The sequence below is a fragment of the Leptodactylus fuscus genome, chromosome 3 (assembly GCF_031893055.1).
Source record: "Leptodactylus fuscus isolate aLepFus1 chromosome 3, aLepFus1.hap2, whole genome shotgun sequence".
Taxonomy (NCBI): domain Eukaryota; kingdom Metazoa; phylum Chordata; class Amphibia; order Anura; family Leptodactylidae; genus Leptodactylus; species Leptodactylus fuscus.
Window position 1 is genome coordinate 136,357,222 of NC_134267.1, and position 24,507 is coordinate 136,381,728.

The following is a 24,507-nucleotide window of genomic DNA, read 5'->3' on the forward strand; positions in this document are numbered from 1 at the left end:
TTGCAGGAGTACCTGGCCGACCCCAGCCCTGTCCTCTCCGATCCCTCTGCGCCCTACATTTAGTGGGTCTCCAAGTTGGATTTGTGGCTGGAACTTGCGCTCTATACATTGGAGGTCCTTTCCTGCCTTGACACCAGCGTGCTATCGGAAGATGTCTTCAGCGCAGTTGGTGGCATCATCACGGATAAGCACAGCCAGCTGTCAGCTGACAGTACTGACCGGCTGACGCTGATCAAAATGAACAGCCACCGGATAGACCCATCATTTTCATATCCAGCAGTGTCAAGCACCCTGACATGACGTTTGATGTGTGTGCTCACCCTCTACAATTCTTCCTCCTCCTCATAGTCTTCCACTATCATCGTTGCACAATTCTGCTCCTACTAGGTTCAATTCACACTAATGCCCCCAAACTCTTCTGGTTAGAGGCTCAATCCACCCTGATTTCCCCAACTGTGCTGGTTAGAAGCTCATTATAAGTCATGCCAAGTAACACACTGGCACACATGGCTGACTTCATGTTAGGTTGCTTTTCAAGAGACAAAGGCATAGTTCACATCATGGAGAGCAAACAATAATGGATTTTTGCAATCCTTGACCCCCGGTATAAGTTAAAAATCTCATCCTTTGTTCTGGTGCAGGAGAGGAAAAAATCACACAAATGATATGTAAATATGGAGGCAGGCTAAGCAGCAAAAAAGGTGGCTACAGGCAGAGGCATGGACAGGGGTGATGTATAGCGGGGAAAGCAGTGATGTGGAGGTGAGCTAAGCAGGAAAAAAGGTGGCTAGAAGCCAAGGCATGTCCAGAGGCAGCAAGGCCAAAGATTTTACGTGTACTAGCCACTCATGCAAAGCTCGCACATGTTGCCAGACTTATGTGAGATCTCTCCGTGTATTTGAGGAGTCCACCAAGAGGGTCAGCTGTGACATCGCATTAGTGATTTTGTGTGTGATGCAAGAATTCCTCATCACCATCAGGGATAATGCATTGTATGCTGAGGAGTCGGGCATAGAAGCAGAACCATTCCAGCAGGATAGTCAGTGCACACTCCTGTCCGCTTCACAGCGTATATTGATGGAGGAAGAGGAGGATGACGAAGTAGCAGATGATCTCATTGTCACAAAGGAGTCTAGCGGGACCCCCTGGCCAAACTACCCCCACTGAGACCCTTAAAAATTGGATTCAGCGTACATAGCCTGACTTAATTTCTGTGTCTCCCACCTAGGTTTTGGGGGTACACACCGTCGATATCTGGATTGAGCGTACATAGCCGGACTGAATTTCGGTGACTCCCACCTAGCTTTTGGGGGTACACACCGTCGATATCTGGACTGAGCGTACATAGCCTGACTGAATTTCTGTGTCTCCCACCTAGGTTTTGGGGGTACACACCATGGATATCTGGATTGAGCGTACATAGCATGATTGAATTTCTGTTTCTCACACCTAGGTTTAGGGGGTACACACCCTCGATATCTGGATTGAGCGTACGTAGCCTGACTGAATTTTGGTGTCTCCCACCTAGGTTTTGGGGGTACACACCGTTGATATCTGGATTGAGCGTACATAGCCGGACTGAATTTCAGTGTCTCCCACCTAGGTTTTGGGGGTACACACCCTGGATATCTGGATTGAGCGTACATAGCCAGACGTAATTGCTCTGTATCCCTGGTTTGGGGTTACACATTGCGTGAACAGCACTGAATTGCTCTGTATCCTTGTTTTGGGGTTACACACTGCCTGAAAAGCTAGGTTCAGCCTATATGGCTGGAGTGAATTGCTCTGTATCCCTGTTAGGTGTTTGGGGGGACACTGCCTCCAAAGCTGGGTTGAGTGTATCTGGCTGGACTGAATTGCTCTGTATCCTTGTTTTGGGGTTACACACTGCCTGAAAAGCTGGGTTAAGCCTATATGGCTGGACTGAATTGCTCTGTATCCCTGTTAGGTGTTTGGGGGGATACTGCCTGCAAAGCTGGGTTCAGCGTATCTGGCTGGACTGATTTGCTCTGTATCCCTGATAGGTGTTTTTGGGGACACTGCCTGCAAAGCTGGGTTGAGCGTATCTGGCTGGACTGAATTGCTCTGTATCCCTGTTAGGTGTTTGGGGGGATACTGCCTGCAAAGCTGGGTTGAGCGTATCTGGCTGGACTGAATTGCTCTGTATCCCTGTTTTGGGATTACACACTGCCTGAAAAGCTGGGTTCAGCCTATATGGCTGGACTGAATTGCTCTGTATCTCTGTTAGGTGTTTGGGGGGACACTGCCTGCAAAGCTGGGTTCAGCGTATCTAGCTGGACTGATTTGCTCTGTATCCCTGTTAGGTGTTTGGGGGGGGGGGGGGGGGACACTGCCTGCAAAGCTGGGTTGAGCGTATCTGGCTGGACTGATTTGCTCTATATCCCTGTTAGGTGTTTGGGGGGATCCTGCCTGCAAAGCTGGGTTCAGCGTATCTGGCTGGACTGATTTGCTCTGTATCCCTGTTAGATGTTTGGGGGGACACTGCCTGCAAAGCTGGGTTGAGCGTATCTTGCTGGACTGAATTGCTCTGTATCCCTGTTTTGGGATTACACACTGCCTGAAAAGCTGGGTTCAGCCTATATGGCTGGACTGATTTGCTCTGTATCCCTGTTAGGTGTTTGGGGGGGGACACTGCTTGCAAAGCTGGGTTAAACGTATCTGGCTGGACTGAATTGCTCTGTATCCCTGATTTGGGGAGACACCCCGTTGAAATCTCGACTCTTCTCCATGCAGGGTATAGCTCTGAAAAGAGCTGTTGTTGTTCTTCAGTTTTTCCCTGCGTACTAGAAGCTATCTAGCCCTCAGCAGATATCTCTCTCTCCCTATTTCTCACCGCAAATAAGATAAGATAAGATAAGATAATCCTTTAATAGTCCCACAGTGGGGAAATTTCAGTATGTTACAGCTGCATAGTAATACAGATACATGATAATACACAGTAAATATTACAGAAGTAGTAGACACACATATTCTGAGAAAGATATACTAGGAGTCCATAGCAGCTAAGGAACAGAGAAGAAAGAAGGAGGACATTCATAATCATTAGTTCTCTGTGCGGAGTGATCTTCGCTTGGTCTGATGTAGATTATACAGCCTGATCGCGGTTGGAAGGAAGGACTTGCGATAGCGTTCCTTCTCACACTTGGGGTGAAGCAGACGGTCACTTACAGTACTGCCAAGTGCCATCAAAGTCTCATATATGGGGTGGGATTTATTCTCCGGCATGGAGGTCACCACAGACAGTATCCTTCTGTCACCCACCACCTGTACTGGGTCCAAGGGGCTCCCCAGGACAGAGCTGGCCCTCCTGATCAGCCTGTCAAGTCTATTTCTGTCCCTGGTTGATATACTGCTCCCCCAGCAGGCTACACCGAAAAAGATGGCTGAGGCAACCACAGAGTTGAAAAAGGCCCTAAGAAGTGTCCCCTGGACTCCGAAGGCCCTCAGCCTCCTGAGCAGGTAGAGTCTGCTGTGGCACTTTCTGTGCAGCGTTTCCAGGTGATCAGCCCAGTCTAGTTTATTATTGAGGAGCACACCCAGATACTTATAGGTCCTGACTATCTCAATGCATGTCCCCTGGATCTCCACCGGGGTCGGAGCACTCCTCCGTTTCCCAAATTCCACCACCATCTCCTTGGTCTTCCCAGCATTAATCTTGAGATGGTTCTGCTGGCACCATTCAACAAAATCCCGGTTTAAGTCTCTGTATTCCCTATCGTCGCCATCAGTGATAAGGCTGACTATAGCAGAGTCATCGGAGTACTTCTGTAAGTAACAGCTGGATGAGTTGTGCCTAAAGTCAGCAGTGTACAGTGTGAAGAGAAATGGGGCAAGAACTGTACCTTGTGGTGCCCCCGTACTACAGATCACAGTGTCAGGCACACAGTCCTGGGCTCTCACATACTGAGGGCGGGTTGTCAGGTAGTCTAGGATCCAGTTGGACAGGTGATGGTCCACTCCACCAAGGTTCAGCTTCTCCCTCAGTAGCTCTGGCTGAATGGTGTTGAAAGCACTGGAGAAATCAAAGAACATTATTCTCACAGTGTTCCCGGGTTTCTCCAGGTGAGAGAGAGCTCTATGAAGAAGGTGGATGATGGCATCATCCACCCCAATGCCTGGCCGATAGGCAAACTGGAGGGGGTCCAGAGCGGAGCTCACTAGGGGGCGTAGGTGTGTCAGGACCAGTCTCTCTAGGACCTTCATCAGGTGGGATGTCAGTGCTACAGGTCGGTAGTCATTGTAGCCCATCGGGTTGGGTTTCTTTGGGACTGGTACCACGCAAGATGTTTTCCATAGTTGAGGTACCACTCCTAGCTTTAGACTCATATTGTACATGTGCGTAATAATACCACACAGCTGGTCACTGCACATTTTTAGAACTCTTACACTTATACCATCAGGTCCTCCGGCCTTGTCTGCTTTAATCCTCTTGATTTCCTGATACACCAGAGACTCCTTGAGGATCAGACATTCGGATTGCAAATTACTGCCAGTCGGTGGGGGTTGGGTCTTGGTGTGTGAGGGGAGGGGGGTTGCTTGTGAGGGGGGAGTTGGCTTGGAGTCGAATCTATTGAAGAATAGATTAAGCTCATTAAGCCACTTCCTGTCAGCATCTATCTGATGAGCGGCCTTTTGTTTGTGTCCGGATATCACTTTCAGACTGTCCCAGACCTTTGAGACTCTACCCTCCCCCATCTGTAGTTCACGACACGTTCAATGACACAAAGATGGTACTGGCTATTCTTATAAATGGGAGGTCACATGTTTTCGGCAGCCAATGGTTTTTTCAATTTTTTTCAATGCCTCTGTTGTCGTAGTTCCTGTCCCACCTCCCCTGCACAGTTATTGGTGCAAAAAAGCACCAGGGAAGGTGGGAGGGGATACAAATTTTTACTGCGTATGCCGCGTGGTATTCAATTGCAAACAAATACCTCGAATGACCTGATATTCGATCGAATACCTATTTGATCAAACGGTGTTTGGTCATCTCTAGTCGTAAACACAATGACACTCCTCTCCCACCCCAATCCCATTGAACTCAGTATTCTTTAAAAGGATATGGTGAATTGTTAAATCAGACAATCCAGCTACGTGGAGTATCAAAAGGCATTTCTAAAGTTTAAGCATATGTTGTATCTGACAAGTTTGGTTCTTGCAGTTGTATTGTAAGGGTCCCATGTCACTTAGAATATATTTAGTACAATTCCTTCAGTACCATCCTAATGTTATACGATATGACAATGTTTGCTAGTTACCAGCAGTATTATGCAAAAAATGATCTAGGAAATAACTGACAGATACACATGTGAGAAAATACATTACTTGTTATTCTTAAAGTTTGCTTAATGAAACCTGCTAAAAGCGACTCCACAGGCAAACGTTCTGCAAAGGTCCCTGAATAGCAGCGCATGATATTTTTTTTTATATTGCGAACAAAAAAAAAATAAAAAAGAAAAAGGAAAGAAAAAAGCCTTTCAGCACAGCATGAAAGAAAGAAATAAAAGTTTGTCCTGACAACAGTAACTAATCTATTGGTTACCATGGAAGGAACAGAAAAGAAAACAAGAAACGTGTTAGACGTAGAATAACATAAACAAAAAATACAATGAGAGGGCTCTGAGCCTTGTCTTAGCTGGCCACTCTATTAAGATGGATCCTCCAGGGGAGCACATTAGTAACGTCTTCAAGGCAAGTTGCTGTGTCAAGTTGTTTCAGACTATGCACTTTACTGTATAAGTGTATCTTAGGTCATACCACAAAGCTACACAGAAATATATAAAGACTGTAATAAGAACCATACAGTGACTACATTAAGGTGCAATAAAGGGCACTTAAATAGTGCACAGGAGGTTATTGACAATGGTAGGACAAGAATCATATTGCTAACATAATACATAAACAGCTGTCCTTGGCTGAGAAGACTGTATCTGGCAAAATCCCAGCATCATTGCAAACAAAGGCCTCTGAGAAGGTCGGTATGATGTTAAAGGGAGCGCCCTCTATAGGTTTGCTTGACTGAGACTCTGTCTTTCTAATTACATCATGGAAGATAGACTTGCACATTCTCAGTCAGCGCCCTCTATTGGTGTGCATACTTGAGGCACTGGCTTTCCAATTACATCATGGAAGTCAGATTTGCATATTCTTCCCATAATACATAAATGCATTTTACATGTACAAGAATTTGTATATACTATATAATGCAGTATATACAGCTGTGGCCAAAAGTTTTCAGCCTGTCACAGAGCCTGATTTTGTTTTTCACAAATTTAGCTGCTTCTGAGTTTTTAGATCTTTCAGTCAGATGTTTCTATGGTATATGGAAGTACAATTATAAGCATTTCCTAAGTGTCTAAAGTTTTTGTTTGTGTTATACTAATGAGTGAGGGCATTCCCCTGTGCTCAAGCAGCACTGGGGGCATGTAAGCGACCACAAGAAAATGGCCGCACAGACATACGCAGTCATCTCTGCCGAAGCTCAATGGCAGAGCTGACTGAGCATGCGTGGGATTTAGATCTTGAAGACACCAGCGCCGGAAGAGGACATTGCAGTGGAGGCAGTGCTGGTTTTCTAGTGCTGCGAGAAAACTCATTAGCAAAAGGAAGAAAATCGGGAATATCTACTGAACGGTGGCGTGGAGAAGAAATCTAAAAGTAGGAGAAGAATAGCCTTTCTAAAGGCTATTCCGACACGGTGTTTGTGAAATATGGGATTCTCATGATAGAATCCCTTTAATGCAAAGACTCAATATTTGCTGTGTTGATACTAAGGGTCCATTCACACGGAGGAAAATGGTGAGGAATTTGGTGTGGAATTTCAGTGCTAAAAAAAAAGCCTCTCATTGACTTCAAGGGGTTACTTTCACTGCTTCTTTTCTGCTTTTTAGTGGTATATAAAGCCACATATTGATGAGGACATAAAAGGTCCTCTTTAAACTGATGGGTACCACACTTGATAGCTACACACTACATGCCTGTGTGTAGCAGAAAAAGGAACCCATAGAAGTCAATGAGAGGCTTTTTTTTCAGCACTGAAATTCCACACCAAATTCCTCACCATTTTCCTCTGTGTGAATGGACTTTTATTTATTAAGAATTCTGTAATTTGTCCCGGGATGCTGGGCATCATGTTCTGTGCCAAATCCTGACTATTGGTAACCCATTCTTGCATAGTTAGTTTATCACAATTTCTATCCTTCGGCTTGCCCACCTGCTTTTTGAACACTGACCATAGGATTTTAATGGGATTGAGATCTGGAGAGTTTCGTGGCCATGGACCCAAAACTTGTATTTTCCAATGAACAATTTAGTGATCGCTTTTGTCTTGTGACATGTTGCTCTATCATGCTGGAAAAACCATTGTTCATCACCAAATTGCTCATTGGGAGAAGTGGCTGTAATTATTTATTTATTCTTTTATCAGTTATTCATTTAATTAATTCTATTTAGTATTATATGGATTTTTTTTCTTTTATATGAATGTTGTTTGGTGCCTATTCAGACCTTTGTCTGACTTTTGCAGAGTACTTACGGGCATTTTGCCAGAGAGAGTTTCTGCACATGTGCGGACACGCACAATGGATGCAATCCAGTTCCTACATAGAAACACTATCCTGCCATGTACAGCAGCAGTAAATGAATGCTGAAACACCTACATGTGGCTTTTCCATTGCTTAACCTCATATCAAGTACATATACTAAGTGGAATGTCACCAATACATTTTATTACTATCATCTGCATTCTTTATTAGCTTAACAAGGTTATGTTGAGCAATCTTTGAGCAAATTGTCAAGGAACATTTACTTCGGTACCTGGATGGGAAGGCATTAATTAACCAGAGCCAGCACGGCTTTATGACCAATAAATCTTGTCAGACTAACCTGATTTCCTTCTACAACAAAATCACTGAATGGTTGGACCAAGGGAATGCCGTGGACATAGTATATCTTGACTTCAGTAAGGCATTTGATAAAGTATCACATAACCTTCTTATTGAAAAAATGATTAAGTATGGCTTTGACAAAAAATCAGTTAGGTGGATTCACAACTGGCTTAATGATCGGGCACAACGAGTAATACTAAATGGCTACACATCGAACTGGAAGAAAGTCAAAAGCGGGGTGCCGCAGGGCTCTGTTCTGGGCCCAGTACTTTTTAATATCTTTATAAATGATCTGGACGATGGAATTATTGGGGAACTCATAAAATTTATAGCAATAGGAATAGGAATAGCCAACACTAGAGAGGAGAGAGAGTGTATTCAAAAGGACTTAGACACACTGGAACAATGGGCTGAGGCGAACAAAATGGTATTTAACAGGGACAAATGCAAAGTTCTACATCTGGGTAACAGAAATGTAAAAAACATATATAGTATGGGAGGAATAGAACTAAGTGATAGCATAGGGGAAAAGGACTTGGGCATAATAGTAGATCACAAATTCAACATGAGCCAACAGTGCGGTGCTGCTGCAAAAAAGGCTAATAAAATTCTGGGATGTATTAAGACAAGCATTGAATCTAGATCAAGAGAGGTCATTATTCCGCTGTACTCTTCCCTGGTCAGACCACACCTGGAATACTGTGTACAGTTCTGGGCGCCTCAATTCAAGAAAGACATCGATATATTGGAGCAAGTCCAGAGAAGAGCAACCAAAATGGTGGAAGGTCTGCAAACCATGTCCTATGAGGAGCGCCTAAAAGAACTGGGATTGTTTAGTTTGCAGAAGAGAAGGCTGAGGGGAGATTTAATAGCAGTCTACAAATATCTGAAAGGTAGTCACAGTGCAGAGGGATCTACCCTATTCTCATTAGCACAAGGAAGTACAAGAAGCATGGGATGAAATTAAAGGGAAAGAGATACAGATTAGACAGTAGGAAAAACTTTCTGACAGTGAGGGTAGTGAGAGAGTGGAATAGGCTGCCACGGGAGGTGGTGGGCGCTCCATCAATGGAAATCTTCAAGCGGAATCTGGATAAACATATAGCTGGGATGATTTAGGAAAACCTGCACTCGCAGGGGGTTGGACCCGATGGCCCTTGAGGTCCCTTCCAACTCTACCATAAGAATAAGAATGTTAAAGTAGAATCGGGTGCACTATCGGCTTTTTAGTGGTATATAAAACTACATATCTTTAAACTGATGGGTAACCACACTTGATAGCTACTACACGCCTGTGTGTTTCTTCTAGCCTCTAATAGCCAATTAAATCTACTTTATTAAATAGGATATTAATTAAGATTACTAGAAGAATGACTTAAGTTCTCATCTTAAATTGATTACTTTGACATTTAGTAAGGTTGTCAGGAATTGCACTGCCTGCTTTACCCTTCAGGCTTATACAACAAACCAAAGGCTGACCAATTAGATTAAATGTAGTTCAATGTTTGTTGCGACCTTTTATGAGATTGTTGGAGGTGGTTACTATTTTCTATGTATATGACATGGATATTAGATAATTATCTTCCTTAAATGAAAATAAGTAATCTAGAAGGGGTGACTATTCCTGTAGGCAATACAGCATAATATCTTGGCAACGAACATGACATAAGAAACACATGACAATATAATAAACACAAAGACATTACCAGTAATTGCAGTTGTCTTTCCGTATTGATTTATCTTGATAATAGGATCCATCTTTAAAGCATCCTGTCAATACAACAATATATATTTTTATATCTATGGTCTTTACATGTTATTAAATATAATATCTTCTGTATATTTATCAAACAAGGGAAACAATGAGTTATGTACAAATAATATTTGTGCATTTCTCATCTATTTCATTCTCTGATCATGCATTTCTATATCTGATATGATTGAGATTAATGCAACACATGGAATTTGAGCTGGATGATTCATTTGGTTTTCTTCCATTAATTACCATTCTAATGTATGTGGTAGAATTAACCCTTTATACAAAGTGTAAATGTCAACAGTATATTTATCTTATAGATATTTATAAAAATAAATATTTGTAAAAGGTTAATGTACCGTCTTAAAGGGGTATTCGCACGTCGCATACTCACCAGTCTTCACTGCTGTAAAATCTTCTTCCTTCCTGGTTTCTTGCGTCATTTGGTGGGCGGGGATTCATATGCAACTTGCCGATTAGTTCCACCCCCAAAATAGATGTAGTTTCACTTACCACATAGCGTGATCCTATGGGGCGGCTGAAGGGCCTGTGATGTCATCAAAGGTCCTCAAACAACACTATATGCACAATATTGGGCTATGAAGTACAGGCAGGAGCAACTCCATTCTGTGTTACATACAGAAACTGCCTGTCTCTGCCATAATGAACACAATTGAATTGGCTAGCCTGATAACTGGGAGAACAGAAGACGTTCAGAAATGAAAGCAGCTCCTCTCCCCTATCTGAGTGCAGGACCTAGGTCTTGTGGTGTAGACACAGGAATAGCTAGATACACTGGCTGGCTCCTGTGCACTTAGCCCCTCCTCCCTCCCCCCTGAGAGCGGCAGATACATCACTTGACTCATGAGCAGCTAAGTCAGGGCTGTGCCAACAATGAATTGAATAAAGTAAGATAGTGGACAAACAAAGCAGTTTTGCTGAAGCAGTGTATTTAGGAAAAGTCTTACATCCACATTAACAAGCAGTATAAATAGGATCCTTGTGATGGGACAATCCCTTTAAGTATTCACAGGGGAAGTATGCAAAATTTACACAACAAAGTCAAAGGATAGTTTGTTTTGCTTGCTTTGCTAGTGGTTATTGATGCCTTGGTTTTCACAATGAGTTTTCATCCTTTGGATCTTGACAGATTTGTAAAGAATAAGAAAAAAAATTGCAATACCCCATAAGCATAGCTTACAGACTAAATATCAAATCACTCATATACTAAATACAGAATGCATGAACTCTTGAGCATTGACTACTGTTACAATATGTTCTAAGGAAATATGTCTAGTCTAGGTTTATATACATCTATTTTCTTCAAACCACCAGTAAGAGTAATGGAAACCCTGACAGCATATCTAAGGCCCTGTTCACATCACACTACAGCAGGTTTCAGCAACCTTTGGTCCTTGAGAAACTACAACTCCAAGCATGCTCCTCTTCCAAGAATAGCTGAGCAAGTGTGCATGCTGGGAAGTAATGTTTCACAACATCTATAATGCTGAAGGTTTCTATTCCCTAAGCTAGAGTCTTCCACCTGAGGCATATATAATATATGAAGGATATTGTCTCATATACTTCTCTGACATATTAAATAATAGAGACATACAGTAGGTTATGTTACCCATAGGCATTCATGTTAAAAACAAAAGAAAAAAGAAAAAAAAAAAAAAAAAACCTCATATGACTTGATTTTTACAGAATGGACGACAGTATATCACTTCAGGCGTATTGTATATAGAAAACATGGAGCTGTAATGTAATGTGAATGGAGCCTAAGAGATAAAGTATATAAATGTCTGAGCTATAAGATATACAATAGGTGAGATACTCTTATATTAATAAGTGGAGCTCTGTATGACATCAGAGGAGAGTAAAATATTCACTTGGGTGCAGATTTCCTTCCAGAACTATAATGCATATAAATCACACATTGAATGTACAAACCACACACAGTCTCTACAGATTTGTTTTCATTGCTAAAGCAGACATTTATTTCTTATTACAAAAGCCTAATAATCCGCTGTGAGTCATAATTATCACATAATGAAGCTTGAAAGACTCCGAGGAGAATAAGCACTATATTGCACGCATTCGCGAATGACAGTGTAAATTTTTTATCCTTTATAAGTTTAATTTTTATTTGATTCAAAGAAGAATAGAAGTAATGAAACAATGCACTGAATAAATCTAGTTACAAGCTTGAGGCAGGATATAGTTATTAATAGAGATGAGCGAACAGTGTTCTATCGAACTCATGTTCGATCGGATATTAGGCTGTTCGGCATGTTCGAATCGAATCGAACACCGCGTGGTAAAGTGCGCCATTACTCGATTCCCCTCCCACCTTCCCTGGCGCCTTTTTTGCTCCAATAACAGCGCAGGGTAGGTGGGACAGGAACTACGACACCGGTGACGTTGAAAAAAGTAGGCAAAACCCATTGGCTGCCGAAAACATGTGACCTCTAATTTAAAAGAACAGCGCCGCCCAGGTTCGCGTCATTCTGAGCTTGCAATTCACCGAGGACGGAGGTTTCCGTCCAGCTAGCTAGGGCTTAGATTCTGGGTAGGCAGGGACAGGCTAGGATAGGAAGGAGAAGACAACCAACAGCTCTTATAAGAGCTAAATTCCAGGGAGAAGCTTGTCAGTGTAACGTGGCACTGACGGGCTCAATCGCCGCAACCCAGCTTTCCCAGGATCCTGAATGGAATACACTGTCAGTGTATTCCCGTATACCCGATATATACCCCGATACCCGTTCCAACGGTGTGCCCCCCCACCTTCACCCCAGAAATACCCTGCAAGTCCCCTAGCAATAGAATTGGGGCTATATACACCCACAATTTTTACTACTGGTATACAGTGCCATTGTCTGACTGGGAATTCAAAGAATATATTGGGAATACAAATACCCTCATTTCTTGCTACTGCCATATAGTGCCAGTTTCTGACTGGTAATTCAAAGAATATATTGGGGTTACGTGCACCCACAATTTTTACTACTGGTATACAGTGCCATTGTCTGACTGGGAATTCAAAGAATATATTGGGAATACAAATACCCTCATTTCTTGCTACTGCCATATAGTGCCAGTGTCTGACTGGGAATTCAAAGAATATATTGGGGTTACGTGCACCCACAATTTTTACTACTGGTATACAGTGCCATTGTCTGACTGGGAATTCAAAGAGTATATTGGGAATACAAATACCCTCATTTCTTGCTACTGCCATATAGTGCCAGTTTCTGACTGGGAATTCAAAGAATATATTGGGGTTACGTGCACCCACAATTTTTACTACTGGTATACAGTGCCATTGTCTGACTGGGAATTCAAAGAATATATTGGGGTTATAAATACCCTCATTTCTTGCTACTGCCATATAGTGCCAGTTTCTGACTGGTAATTCAAAGAATATATTGGGGTTACGTGCACCCACAATTTTTACTACTGGTATACAGTGCCATTGTCTGACTGGGAATTCAAAGAGTATATTGGGAATACAAATACCCTCATTTCTTGCTACTGCCATATAGTGCCAGTTTCTGACTGGTAATTCAAAGAATATATTGGGGTTACGTGCACCCACAATTTTTACTACTGGTATACAGTGCCATTGTCTGACTGGGAATTCAAAGAGTATATTGGGAATACAAATACCCTCATTTCTTGCTACTGCCATATAGTGCCAGTTTCTGACTGGGAATTCAAAGAATATATTGGGGTTACGTGCACCCACAATTTTTACTACTGGTATACAGTGCCATTGTCTGACTGGGAATTCAAAGAATATATTGGGGTTATAAATACCCTCATTTCTTGCTACTGCCATATAGTGCCAGTTTCTGACTGGTAATTCAAAGAATATATTGGGGTTACGTGCACCCACAATTTTTACTACTGGTATACAGTGCCATTGTCTGACTGGGAATTCAAAGAGTATATTGGGAATACAAATACCCTCATTTCTTGCTACTGCCATATAGTGCCAGTTTCTGACTGGGAATTCAAAGAATATATTGGGGTTACGTGCACCCACAATTTTTACTACTGGTATACAGTGCCATTGTCTGACTGGGAATTCAAAGAATATATTGGGGTTATAAATACCCTCATTTCTTGCTACTGCCATATAGTGCCAGTTTCTGACTGGTAATTCAAAGAATATATTGGGGTTACGTGCACCCACAATTTTTACTACTGGTATACAGTGCCATTGTCTGACTGGGAATTCAAAGAATATATTGGGAATACAAATACCCTCATTTCTTGCTACTGCCATATAGTGCCAGTTTCTGACTGGGAATTCAAAGAATATATTGGGGTTACGTGCACCCACAATTTTTACTACTGGTATACAGTGCCATTGTCTGACTGGGAATTCAAAGAATATATTGGGGTTATAAATACCCTCATTTCTTGCTACTGCCATATAGTGCCAGTTTCTGACTGGTAATTCAAAGAATATATTGGGGTTACGTGCACCCACAATTTTTACTACTGGTATACAGTGCCATTGTCTGACTGGGAATTCAAAGAATATATTGGGGTTATAAATACCCTCATTTCTTGCTACTGCCATATAGTGCCAGTTTCTGACTGGTAATTCAAAGAATATATTGGGGTTACGTGCACCCACAATTTTTACTACTGGTATACAGTGCCATTGTCTGACTGGGAATTCAAAGAGTATATTGGGAATACAAATACCCTCATTTCTTGCTACTGCCATATAGTGCCAGTGTCTGACTGGTAATTCAAAGAATATATTGGGGTTACGTGCACCCACAATTTTTACTACTGGTATACAGTGCCATTGTCTGACTGGGAATTCAAAGAATATATTGGGAATACAAATACCCTCATTTCTTGCTACTGCCATATAGTGCCAGTTTCTGACTGGGAATTCAAAGAATATATTGGGGTTACGTGCACCCACAATTTTTACTACTGGTATACAGTGCCATTGTCTGACTGGGAATTCAAAGAATATATTGGGGTTATAAATACCCTCATTTCTTGCTACTGCCATATAGTGCCAGTTTCTGACTGGTAATTCAAAGAATATATTGGGGTTACGTGCACCCACAATTTTTACTACTGGTATACAGTGCCATTGTCTGACTGGGAATTCAAAGAATATATTGGGGTTATAAATACCCTCATTTCTTGCTACTGCCATATAGTGCCAGTTTCTGACTGGTAATTCAAAGAATATATTGGGGTTACGTGCACCCACAATTTTTACTACTGGTATACAGTGCCATTGTCTGACTGGGAATTCAAAGAGTATATTGGGAATACAAATACCCTCATTTCTTGCTACTGCCATATAGTGCCAGTGTCTGACTGGTAATTCAAAGAATATATTGGGGTTACGTGCACCCACAATTTTTACTACTGGTATACAGTGCCATTGTCTGACTGGGAATTCAAAGAATATATTGGGAATACAAATACCCTCATTTCTTGCTACTGCCATATAGTGCCAGTGTCTGACTGGGAATTCAAAGAATATATTGGGGTTACGTGCACCCACAATTTTTACTACTGGTATACAGTGCCATTGTCTGACTGGGAATTCAAAGAGTATATTGGGAATACAAATACCCTCATTTCTTGCTACTGCCATATAGTGCCAGTTTCTGACTGGGAATTCAAAGAATATATTGGGGTTACGTGCACCCACAATTTTTACTACTGGTATACAGTGCCATTGTCTGACTGGGAATTCAAAGAGTATATTGGGAATACAAATACCCTCATTTCTTGCTACTGCCATATAGTGCCAGTTTCTGACTGGGAATTCAAAGAATATATTGGGGTTACGTGCACCCACAATTTTTACTACTGGTATACAGTGCCATTGTCTGACTGGGAATTCAAAGAATATATTGGGGTTATAAATACCCTCATTTCTTGCTACTGCCATATAGTGCCAGTTTCTGACTGGTAATTCAAAGAATATATTGGGGTTACGTGCACCCACAATTTTTACTACTGGTATACAGTGCCATTGTCTGACTGGGAATTCAAAGAATATATTGGGGTTATAAATACCCTCATTTCTTGCTACTGCCATATAGTGCCAGTTTCTGACTGGTAATTCAAAGAATATATTGGGGTTACGTGCACCCACAATTTTTACTACTGGTATACAGTGCCATTGTCTGACTGGGAATTCAAAGAATATATTGGGAATACAAATACCCTCATTTCTTGCTACTGCCATATAGTGCCAGTGTCTGACTGGTAATTCAAAGAATATATTGGGGTTACGTGCACCCACAATTTTTACTACTGGTATACAGTGCCATTGTCTGACTGGGAATTCAAAGAATATATTGGGAATACAAATACCCTCATTTCTTGCTACTGCCATATAGTGCCAGTGTCTGACTGGGAATTCAAAGAATATATTGGGGTTACGTGCACCCACAATTTTTACTACTGGTATACAGTGCCATTGTCTGACTGGGAATTCAAAGAGTATATTGGGAATACAAATACCCTCATTTCTTGCTACTGCCATATAGTGCCAGTTTCTGACTGGGAATTCAAAGAATATATTGGGGTTACGTGCACCCACAATTTTTACTACTGGTATACAGTGCCATTGTCTGACTGGGAATTCAAAGAGTATATTGGGAATACAAATACCCTCATTTCTTGCTACTGCCATATAGTGCCAGTGTCTGACTGGGAATTCAAAGAATATATTGGGGTTACGTGCACCCACAATTTTTACTACTGGTATACAGTGCCAATTTCTAACTAGGAATTCAAAATGCGCAAGGCTCCCGGAAAGGGACGTGGACGAGGCCGTGGGCGAGGTCGGGGGAATGGTTCTGGGGAGCAAGGTAGCAGTGAAGCCACAGGGCGTCCCGTGCCTACTCCTGTGGGGCAGCAAGCATTGCGCCACTCCACAGTGCCAGGGTTGCTTGCCACATTAACTAAACTGCAGGGTACAAACCTTAGTAGGCCCGAGAACCAGGAACAGGTCTTGCAATGGCTGTCAGAGAACGCTTACAGCACATTGTCCAGCAGCCAGTCAGACTCTGCCTCCTCTCCTCCTATTACCCAACAGTCTTGTCTTCCTTCCTCCCAAAATTCCGAAGCTTTACAGAACAATAACCCAAACTGTCCCTGCTCCCCAGAGCTGTTCTCCGCTCCTTTCATTGTCCCTCAACCTGCCTCTCCACGTCACGATTCCACGAACCTAACAGAGGAGCATCTGTGTCCAGATGCTCAAACACTAGAGTCTCCTCCATCTCCGTTCGATTTGGTGGTGGATGACCAGCAACCCACCCTCATCGACGATGATGTGACGCAGTTGCCGTCAGGGCATCCAGTTGACCGGCGCATTGTGCGGGAGGAGGAGATGAGACAGGAGTTGGAAGAGGAAGTGGTGGATGATGAGGACACTGACCCGACCTGGACAGGGGGGATGTCAAGCGGGGAAAGTAGTGTGGATGTTGAGGCAGGTGCAGCACCAAAAAGGGTAGCTAGAGGCAGAGGCAGAGGTCAGCAGCTTAGGCGAAGCCAGGCCACACCCGGAATCTCCCAAGATGTTCCAGTTCGTACCCAGCCCCGAAAAACTCCCACCTCGAGGGCACGTTTCTCGAAGGTGTGGAGTTTTTTCAAGGAATGCGCCGAGGACAGATATAGTGTTGTCTGCACAATTTGCCTCTCGAAATTGATTAGGGGCTCTGAGAAGAGCAACCTGTCCACCACTTCAATGCGCCGTCATTTGGAATCCAAGCACTGGAATCAGTGGCAGGCAGCAACGGCAGGACAAAGGCCGCCTGCCGTTCACGCCACTGCCACTGCCTCTGCCACTGCCTCTGCCTCTGCCACTGCCACTGCTGACTGTGCTGGCGATGCACTCCAGAGGACGAGCCAGGACACCACTTCATCTGCCTCCGCCACTTTGTTGACTTCTACCTCATCCTCCCCTGGTCCTGTCTTATCTCCTTCTCCTGCACCATCAAAGGCACCATCAGGCGTTTCTTTACAACAACCCACCATCTCTCAGACATTGGAGCGGCGGCAGAAATACACTGCTAACCACCCACACGCGCAAGCCTTGAACGCCAACATCGCTAAACTGCTGGCCCAGGAGATGTTGGCGTTCCGGCTTGTTGAAACTCCCGCCTTCCTGGACCTGATGGCAACTGCGGCACCTCGCTATGCCGTCCCTAGCCGTCACTACTTCTCCCGGTGTGCCGTCCCCGCCTTGCACCAGCACGTGTCACTCAACATCAGGCGGGCCCTTAGTTCCGCGCTTTGCACAAAGGTCCACTTGACCACCGACGCGTGGACAAGTGCATGCGGACAGGGACGCTACATTTCACTGACGGCACACTGGGTGAATGTAGTTGAGGCTGGGACTGCTTCCCAAACTGGCCCGGTGTACCTCGTCTCCCCGCCTAACATTCCTGGCAGGGACACGAGAAGAACACCCCCCTCCTCCTCCTCCTCTACCGCCTCCTCCTCCGCCACCGCCTCCTCCTCCGCCACCGCCTCCTCCTCCGCTGTTAGATTGACCCCAGCTACGAGTTGGAAACGTTGCAGCACTGGCGTTGGTAGACGTCAGCAGGCTGTGCTGAAGCTGATCAGCTTGGGGGACAGACAGCACACTGCCTCCGAGGTGAGGGATGCCCTCCTCGATGAGACGGCAATATGGTTTGAGCCGCTGCACCTGGGCCCAGGCATGGTCGTTTGTGATAACGGCCGGAACCTGGTAGCAGCTCTGGAGCTTGCCGGACTCCAACATGTTCCATGCCTGGCCCACGTCTTCAACCTAGTGGTGCAACGTTTCCTAAAGAGCTACCCCAATGTTCCAGAGCTACTGGTGAAAGTGCGGCGCATGTGCGCCCACTTTCGCAAGTCGACAGTAGCCGCTGCTAGCTTAAAATCTCTCCAGCAACGCCTGCATGTGCCACAACACCGGCTTTTGTGCGACGTCCCCACACGCTGGAACTCAACGTTTCAGATGTTGAATAGAGTGGTTGAGCAGCAGAGACCTTTGATGGAATACCAGCTACAAAACCCTAGGGTGCCACAAAGTCAGCTGCCTCAGTTTCACATCCATGAGTGGCCATGGATGAGAGACCTTTGTGACATCCTACGGGTCTTTGAGGAGTCCACAAGGAGGGTGAGCTCTGAGGATGCGATGGTGAGCCTTACAATCCCGCTCTTGTGTGTTCTGAGAGAATCCCTGATTGACATCAGGGATAACTCAGATCACACAGAGGAGTTAGGGATAGCATCCGATCCGTCACAGCTGGAGAGTAGGTCCACACATCTGTCCGCTTCACTGCGTTTAATGGAGGAGGAGGAGGAGGAGGAGGAGGAGGAAGAAGAGTTGTCCGATGATGTGATGGTGATACAGGAGGCTTCCGGGCAACTTCGAATCGTCCCATTGTTGCAGCGCGGATGGGTAGACATGGAGGATGAGGAGGAAATGGAGATTGAACTTTCCGGTGGGGCCAGAGGAGTCATGCCAACTAACACTGTGGCAGACATGGCTGAGTTCATGTTGGGGTGCTTTACAACCGACAAGCGTATTGTCAAAATCATGGAGGACAACCAGTACTGGATCTTTGCTATCCTTGACCCCCGGTATAAAAACAACATCTCGTCTTTTATTCCGGTAGAGGGGAGGGCCAATCGCATCAATGCTTGCCACAGGCAATTGGTGCAGAATATGATGGAGATGTTTCCAGCATGTGACGTTGGCGGCAGGGAGGGCAGTTCCTCCAGTAGGCAACCAAGTTCTCACCGGTCCACACAAACGAGGGGCACACTGTCTAAGGTCTGGGACACCTTGATGGCACCCCCTCGCCAAAGTGCCGCCACGGAGGGTCCTAGTGTCACCAGGCGTGAGAAGTATAGGCGCATGTTGCGGGAATACCTTTCCGACCACAGCCCTGTCCTCTCCGACCCCTCTGCGCCCTACACGTATTGGGTGTCGAAGTTGGACCTGTGGCTTGAACTTGCCCTATATGCCTTGGAGGTGCTGTCCTGTCCTGCCGCCAGCGTCCTATCTGAGAGGGTGTTCAGTGCAGCCGGTGGCATCATCACTGACAAGCGCACCCGTCTGTCAGCTGAGAGTGCCGACCGGCTCACTTTGATAAAAATGAACCACCACTGGGTAGAGCCGTCATTTTTGTGCCCACCTGTGTAAAGCACCCCAACATGAAACTCCATGTCTGTACTCAACCTCTCCAATTCCTCCGCATCCTCATACTCATCCACCATAAGCGTTGCACAATTCTGCTAATACTAGGCTCCCTCCAACATGATTTCCCCCAACTCTGCTGGTTAGAGGCTCCCTCCACCCTGATTTCCACCAACTCTGCTGGTTAGAGGCTCCCTCCACCCTGCTTTCCCACAACTCTGCTGGTTAGAGGCTCCTTCCACCATGAATTTGCCCAAACTGGGCTGTTTAGAGGCTCCCTCCACCATGAATTGGTCCAAACTGGGCTGGTTAGAGGCTCCCTCCACCATTAATTGGTCCAAACTGGGCTGGTTAGAGGCTCCCTCCACCATTAATTGGTCCAAACTGGGCTGGTTAGAGGCTCCCTCCACCATTAATTGGTCCAAACTGGGCTGGTTAGAGGCTCCCTCCACCATGAATTTCCCAAAACTTGGCTGTTTAGAGGCTCCCTCCACCATGAATTGGTCCAAACTGGGGTGGTTAGAGGCTCCCTCCACCATTAATTGGTCCAAACTGGGCTGGTTAGAGGCTCCCTCCACCATTAATTGGTCCAAACTGGGCTGGTTAGAGGCTCCCTCCACCATGAATTTGCCCAAACTGGGCTGTTTAGAGGCTCCCTCCACCATGAATTTGCCCAAACTGGGCTGGTTAGAGGCTCCCTCCACCATGAATTGGTCCAAACGGGTTTTTAGAGGCTCCCTTCACCATGAATTGGTCCAAACTTGGCTGTTTAGAGGCTCCCTCCACCATGAATTGGTCCAAACGGGTTTTTAGAGGCTCCCTTCACCATGAATTGGTCCAAACTTGGCTGTTTAGAGGCTCCCTCCACCATGAATTGGTCCAAACTGGGGTGGTTAGAGGCTCCCTCCACCATTAATTGGTCCAAACTGGGCTGGTTAGAGGCTCCCTCCACCATTAATTGGTCCAAACTGGGCTGGTTAGAGGCTCCCTCCACCATGAATTGGTCCAAACTGGGGTTTTTAGAGGCTCCCTCCACCATGAATTGGTCCAAACTTGGCTGTTTAGAGGCTCCCTCCACCATTAATTGGTCCAAACTGGGCTGGTTAGAGGCTCCCTCCACCATGAATTGGTCCAAACTGGGCTGGTTAGAGGCTCCCTCCACCATTAATTGGTCCAAACTGGGCTGGTTAGAGGCTCCCTCCACCATTAATTGGTCCAAACTGGGCTGGTTAGAGGCTCCCTCCACCATGAATTTCCCAAAACTTGGCTGTTTAGAGGCTCCCTCCACCATTAATTGGTCCAAACTGGGCTGGTTAGAGGCTCCCTCCACCATGAATTGGTCCAAACTGGGGTTTTTAGAGGCTCCCTCCACCATGAATTGGTCCAAACTTGGCTGTTTAGAGGCTCCCTCCACCATGAATTGGTCCAAACTGGGGTGGTTAGAGGCTCCCTCCGCCATTAATTGGTCCAAACTGGGCTGGTTAGAGGCTCCCTCCACCATTAATTGGTCCAAACTGGGCTGGTTAGAGGCTCCCTCCACCATGAATTTGCCCAAACTGGGCTGTTTAGAGGCTCCCTCCACCATGAATTTGCCCAAACTGGGCTGGTTAGAGGCTCCCTCCACCATGAATTGGTCCAAACGGGTTTTTAGAGGCTCCCTTCACCATGAATTGGTCCAAACTTGGCTGTTTAGAGGCTCCCTCCACCATGAATTGGTCCAAACTGGGGTGGTTAGAGGCTCCCTCCACCATTAATTGGTCCAAACTGGGCTGGTTAGAGGCTCCCTCCACCATTAATTGGTCCAAACTGGGCTGGTTAGAGGCTCCCTCCACCATGAATTGGTCCAAACTGGGGTTTTTAGAGGCTCCCTCCACCATGAATTGGTCCAAACTTGGCTGTTTAGAGGCTCCCTCCACCATTAATTGGTCCAAACTGGGCTGGTTAGAGGCTCCCTCCACCATGAATTGGTCCAAACTGGGTTTTTTAGAGGCTCCCTCCACCATGAATTTGCCCAAACTGGGCTGTTTAGAGGCTCCCTCCACCATGAATTGGTCCAAACTGGGTTTTTTAGAGGCTCCCTCCACCATGAATTGGTCCAAACTGGGCTGGTTAGAGGCTCCCTGCACCATGAATTGGTCCAAACTTGGCTGTTTAGAGGCTCCCTCCACCATTAATTGGTCCAAACTGGGCTGGTTAGAGGCTCCCTCCACCATGAATTGGTCCAAACTGGGTTTTTTAGAGGCTCCCTCCACCATGAATTTGCCCAAACTGGGCTGTTTAGAGGCTCCCTCCACCATGAATTGGTCCAAACTGGGTTTTTTAGAGGCTCCCTCCACCATGAATTTGCCCAAACTGGGCTGTTTAGAGGCTCCCTCCACCATGAATTGGTCCAAACTGGGTTTTTTAGAGGCTCCCTCCACCATGAATTTGCCCAAACTGGGCTGGTTAGAGGCTCCCTCCACCATGAATTGGTCCAAACTGGGTTTTTTAGAGGCTCCCTCCACCATGAATTTGCCCAAACTGGGCTGTTTAGAGGCTCCCTCCACCATGAATTGGTCCAAACTGGGTTTTTTAGAGGCTCCCTCCACCATGAATTTGCCCAAACTGGGCTGGTTAGAGGCTCCCTCCACCATGAATTGGTCCAAACTGGGTTTTTTAGAGGCTCCCTCCACCATGAATTTGCCCAAACTGGGCTGTTTAGAGGCTCCCTCCACCATGAATTGGTCCAAACTGGGTTTTTTAGAGGCTCCCTCCACCATGAATTGGTCCAAACTGGGCTGGTTAGAGGCTCCCTCCACCATGAATTGGTCCAAACTTGGCTGTTTAGAGGCTCCCTCCACCATTAATTGGTCCAAACTGGGCTGGTTAGAGGCTCCCTCCACCATGAATTTGCCCAAACTGGGCTGTTTAGAGGCTCCCTCCACCATGAATTTGCCCAAACTGGGCTGGTTAGAGGCTCCCTCCACCATGAATTGGTCCAAACGGGTTTTTAGAGGCTCCCTTCACCATGAATTGGTCCAAACTTGGCTGTTTAGAGGCTCCCTCCACCATGAATTGGTCCAAACTGGGGTGGTTAGAGGCTCCCTCCACCATTAATTGGTCCAAACTGGGCTGGTTAGAGGCTCCCTCCACCATTAATTGGTCCAAACTGGGCTGGTTAGAGGCTCCCTCCACCATGAATTGGTCCAAACTGGGGTTTTTAGAGGCTCCCTCCACCATGAATTGGTCCAAACTTGGCTGTTTAGAGGCTCCCTCCACCATTAATTGGTCCAAACTGGGCTGGTTAGAGGCTCCCTCCACCATGAATTGGTCCAAACGGGTTTTTAGAGGCTCCCTTCACCATGAATTGGTCCAAACTTGGCTGTTTAGAGGCTCCCTCCACCATGAATTGGTCCAAACTTGGCTGTTTAGAGGCTCCCTCCACCATGAATTGGTCCAAACTGGGTTTTTTAGAGGCTCCCTCCACCATGAATTTGCCCAAACTGGGCTGTTTAGAGGCTCCCTCCACCATTAATTGGTCCAAACTGGGCTGGTTAGAGGCTCCCTCCACCATGAATTGGTCCAAACTGGGCTGGTTAGAGGCTCCCTCCACCATGAATTTGCCCAAACTGGGCTGTTTAGAGGCTCCCTCCACCATGAATTTGCCCAAACTGGGCTGGTTAGAGGCTCCCTCCACCATGAATTGGTCCAAACTGGGGTTTTTAGAGGCTCCCTCCACCATGAATTGGTCCAAACTTGGCTGTTTAGAGGCTCCCTCCACCATTAATTGGTCCAAACTGGGCTGGTTAGAGGCTCCCTCCACCATGAATTGGTCCAAACTGGGTTTTTTAGAGGCTCCCTCCACCATGAATTTGCCCAAACTGGGCTGTTTAGAGGCTCCCTCCACCATGAATTGGTCCAAACTGGGGTGGTTAGAGGCTCCCTCCACCATTAATTGGTCCAAACTGGGCTGGTTAGAGGCTCCCTCCACCATTAATTGGTCCAAACTGGGCTGGTTAGAGGCTCCCTCCACCATGAATTTGCCCAAACTGGGCTGGTTAGAGGCTCCCTCCACCATGAACTGGTCCAAACTGGGTTTTTTAGAGGCTCCCTCCACCATGAATTTGCCCAAACTGGGCTGGTTAGAGGCTGCCTCCACCATGAATTGGTCCAAACTGGGGTTTTTAGAGGCTCCCTCCACCATGAATTTGCCCAAACTCTGCTGGTTAGAGGCTCAATCCACCCTGATTTTCAAAACAAATGTTGGTGCCAACCTCAACTTACTACAAGGGCCAAATTCACTGCTGGTGACAAGCTCTCCTCACTGCAAGTGCCAAATACACATGTTTCAAGGTGTTTTCCTACTGTCAGAGAGGTGGTATTGAGTGTGTAAAGTGTGTAGTTGTTAGGCTGTGATGTTGGGGTAATAGAGGGTCTTTGGTGTGTTAGATGCCCCCAGACATGCTTCCCCTGCTGTCCCAGTGTCATTCCAGAGGTGTTGGCATCATTTCCTGGGGTGTCATAGTGGACTTGGTGACCCTCCAGACACGGATTTGGGTTTCCCCCTTAACGAGTATCTGTTCCCCATAGACTATAATGGGGTTCGAAACCCGTTCGAACACACGAACATTGAGCGGCTGTTCGAATCGAATTTCGAACCTCGAACATTTTAGTGT

At 45.5% G+C, this 24,507-nt stretch overlaps 1 protein-coding gene across 1 annotated transcript in view; it reads right to left on the reverse strand.

Moving 5' to 3' along the window:
- Positions 1-24,507, reverse strand: part of TINAG (tubulointerstitial nephritis antigen) — a 100,113-nt gene that overhangs the window by 70,086 nt on the left and 5,520 nt on the right. The window contains exon 2 of the mRNA XM_075269541.1: positions 9,611-9,674. Within this exon, the coding sequence (XP_075125642.1) occupies positions 9,611-9,674 (64 nt within the window). The remainder of the gene's footprint in view (positions 1-9,610; positions 9,675-24,507) is intronic.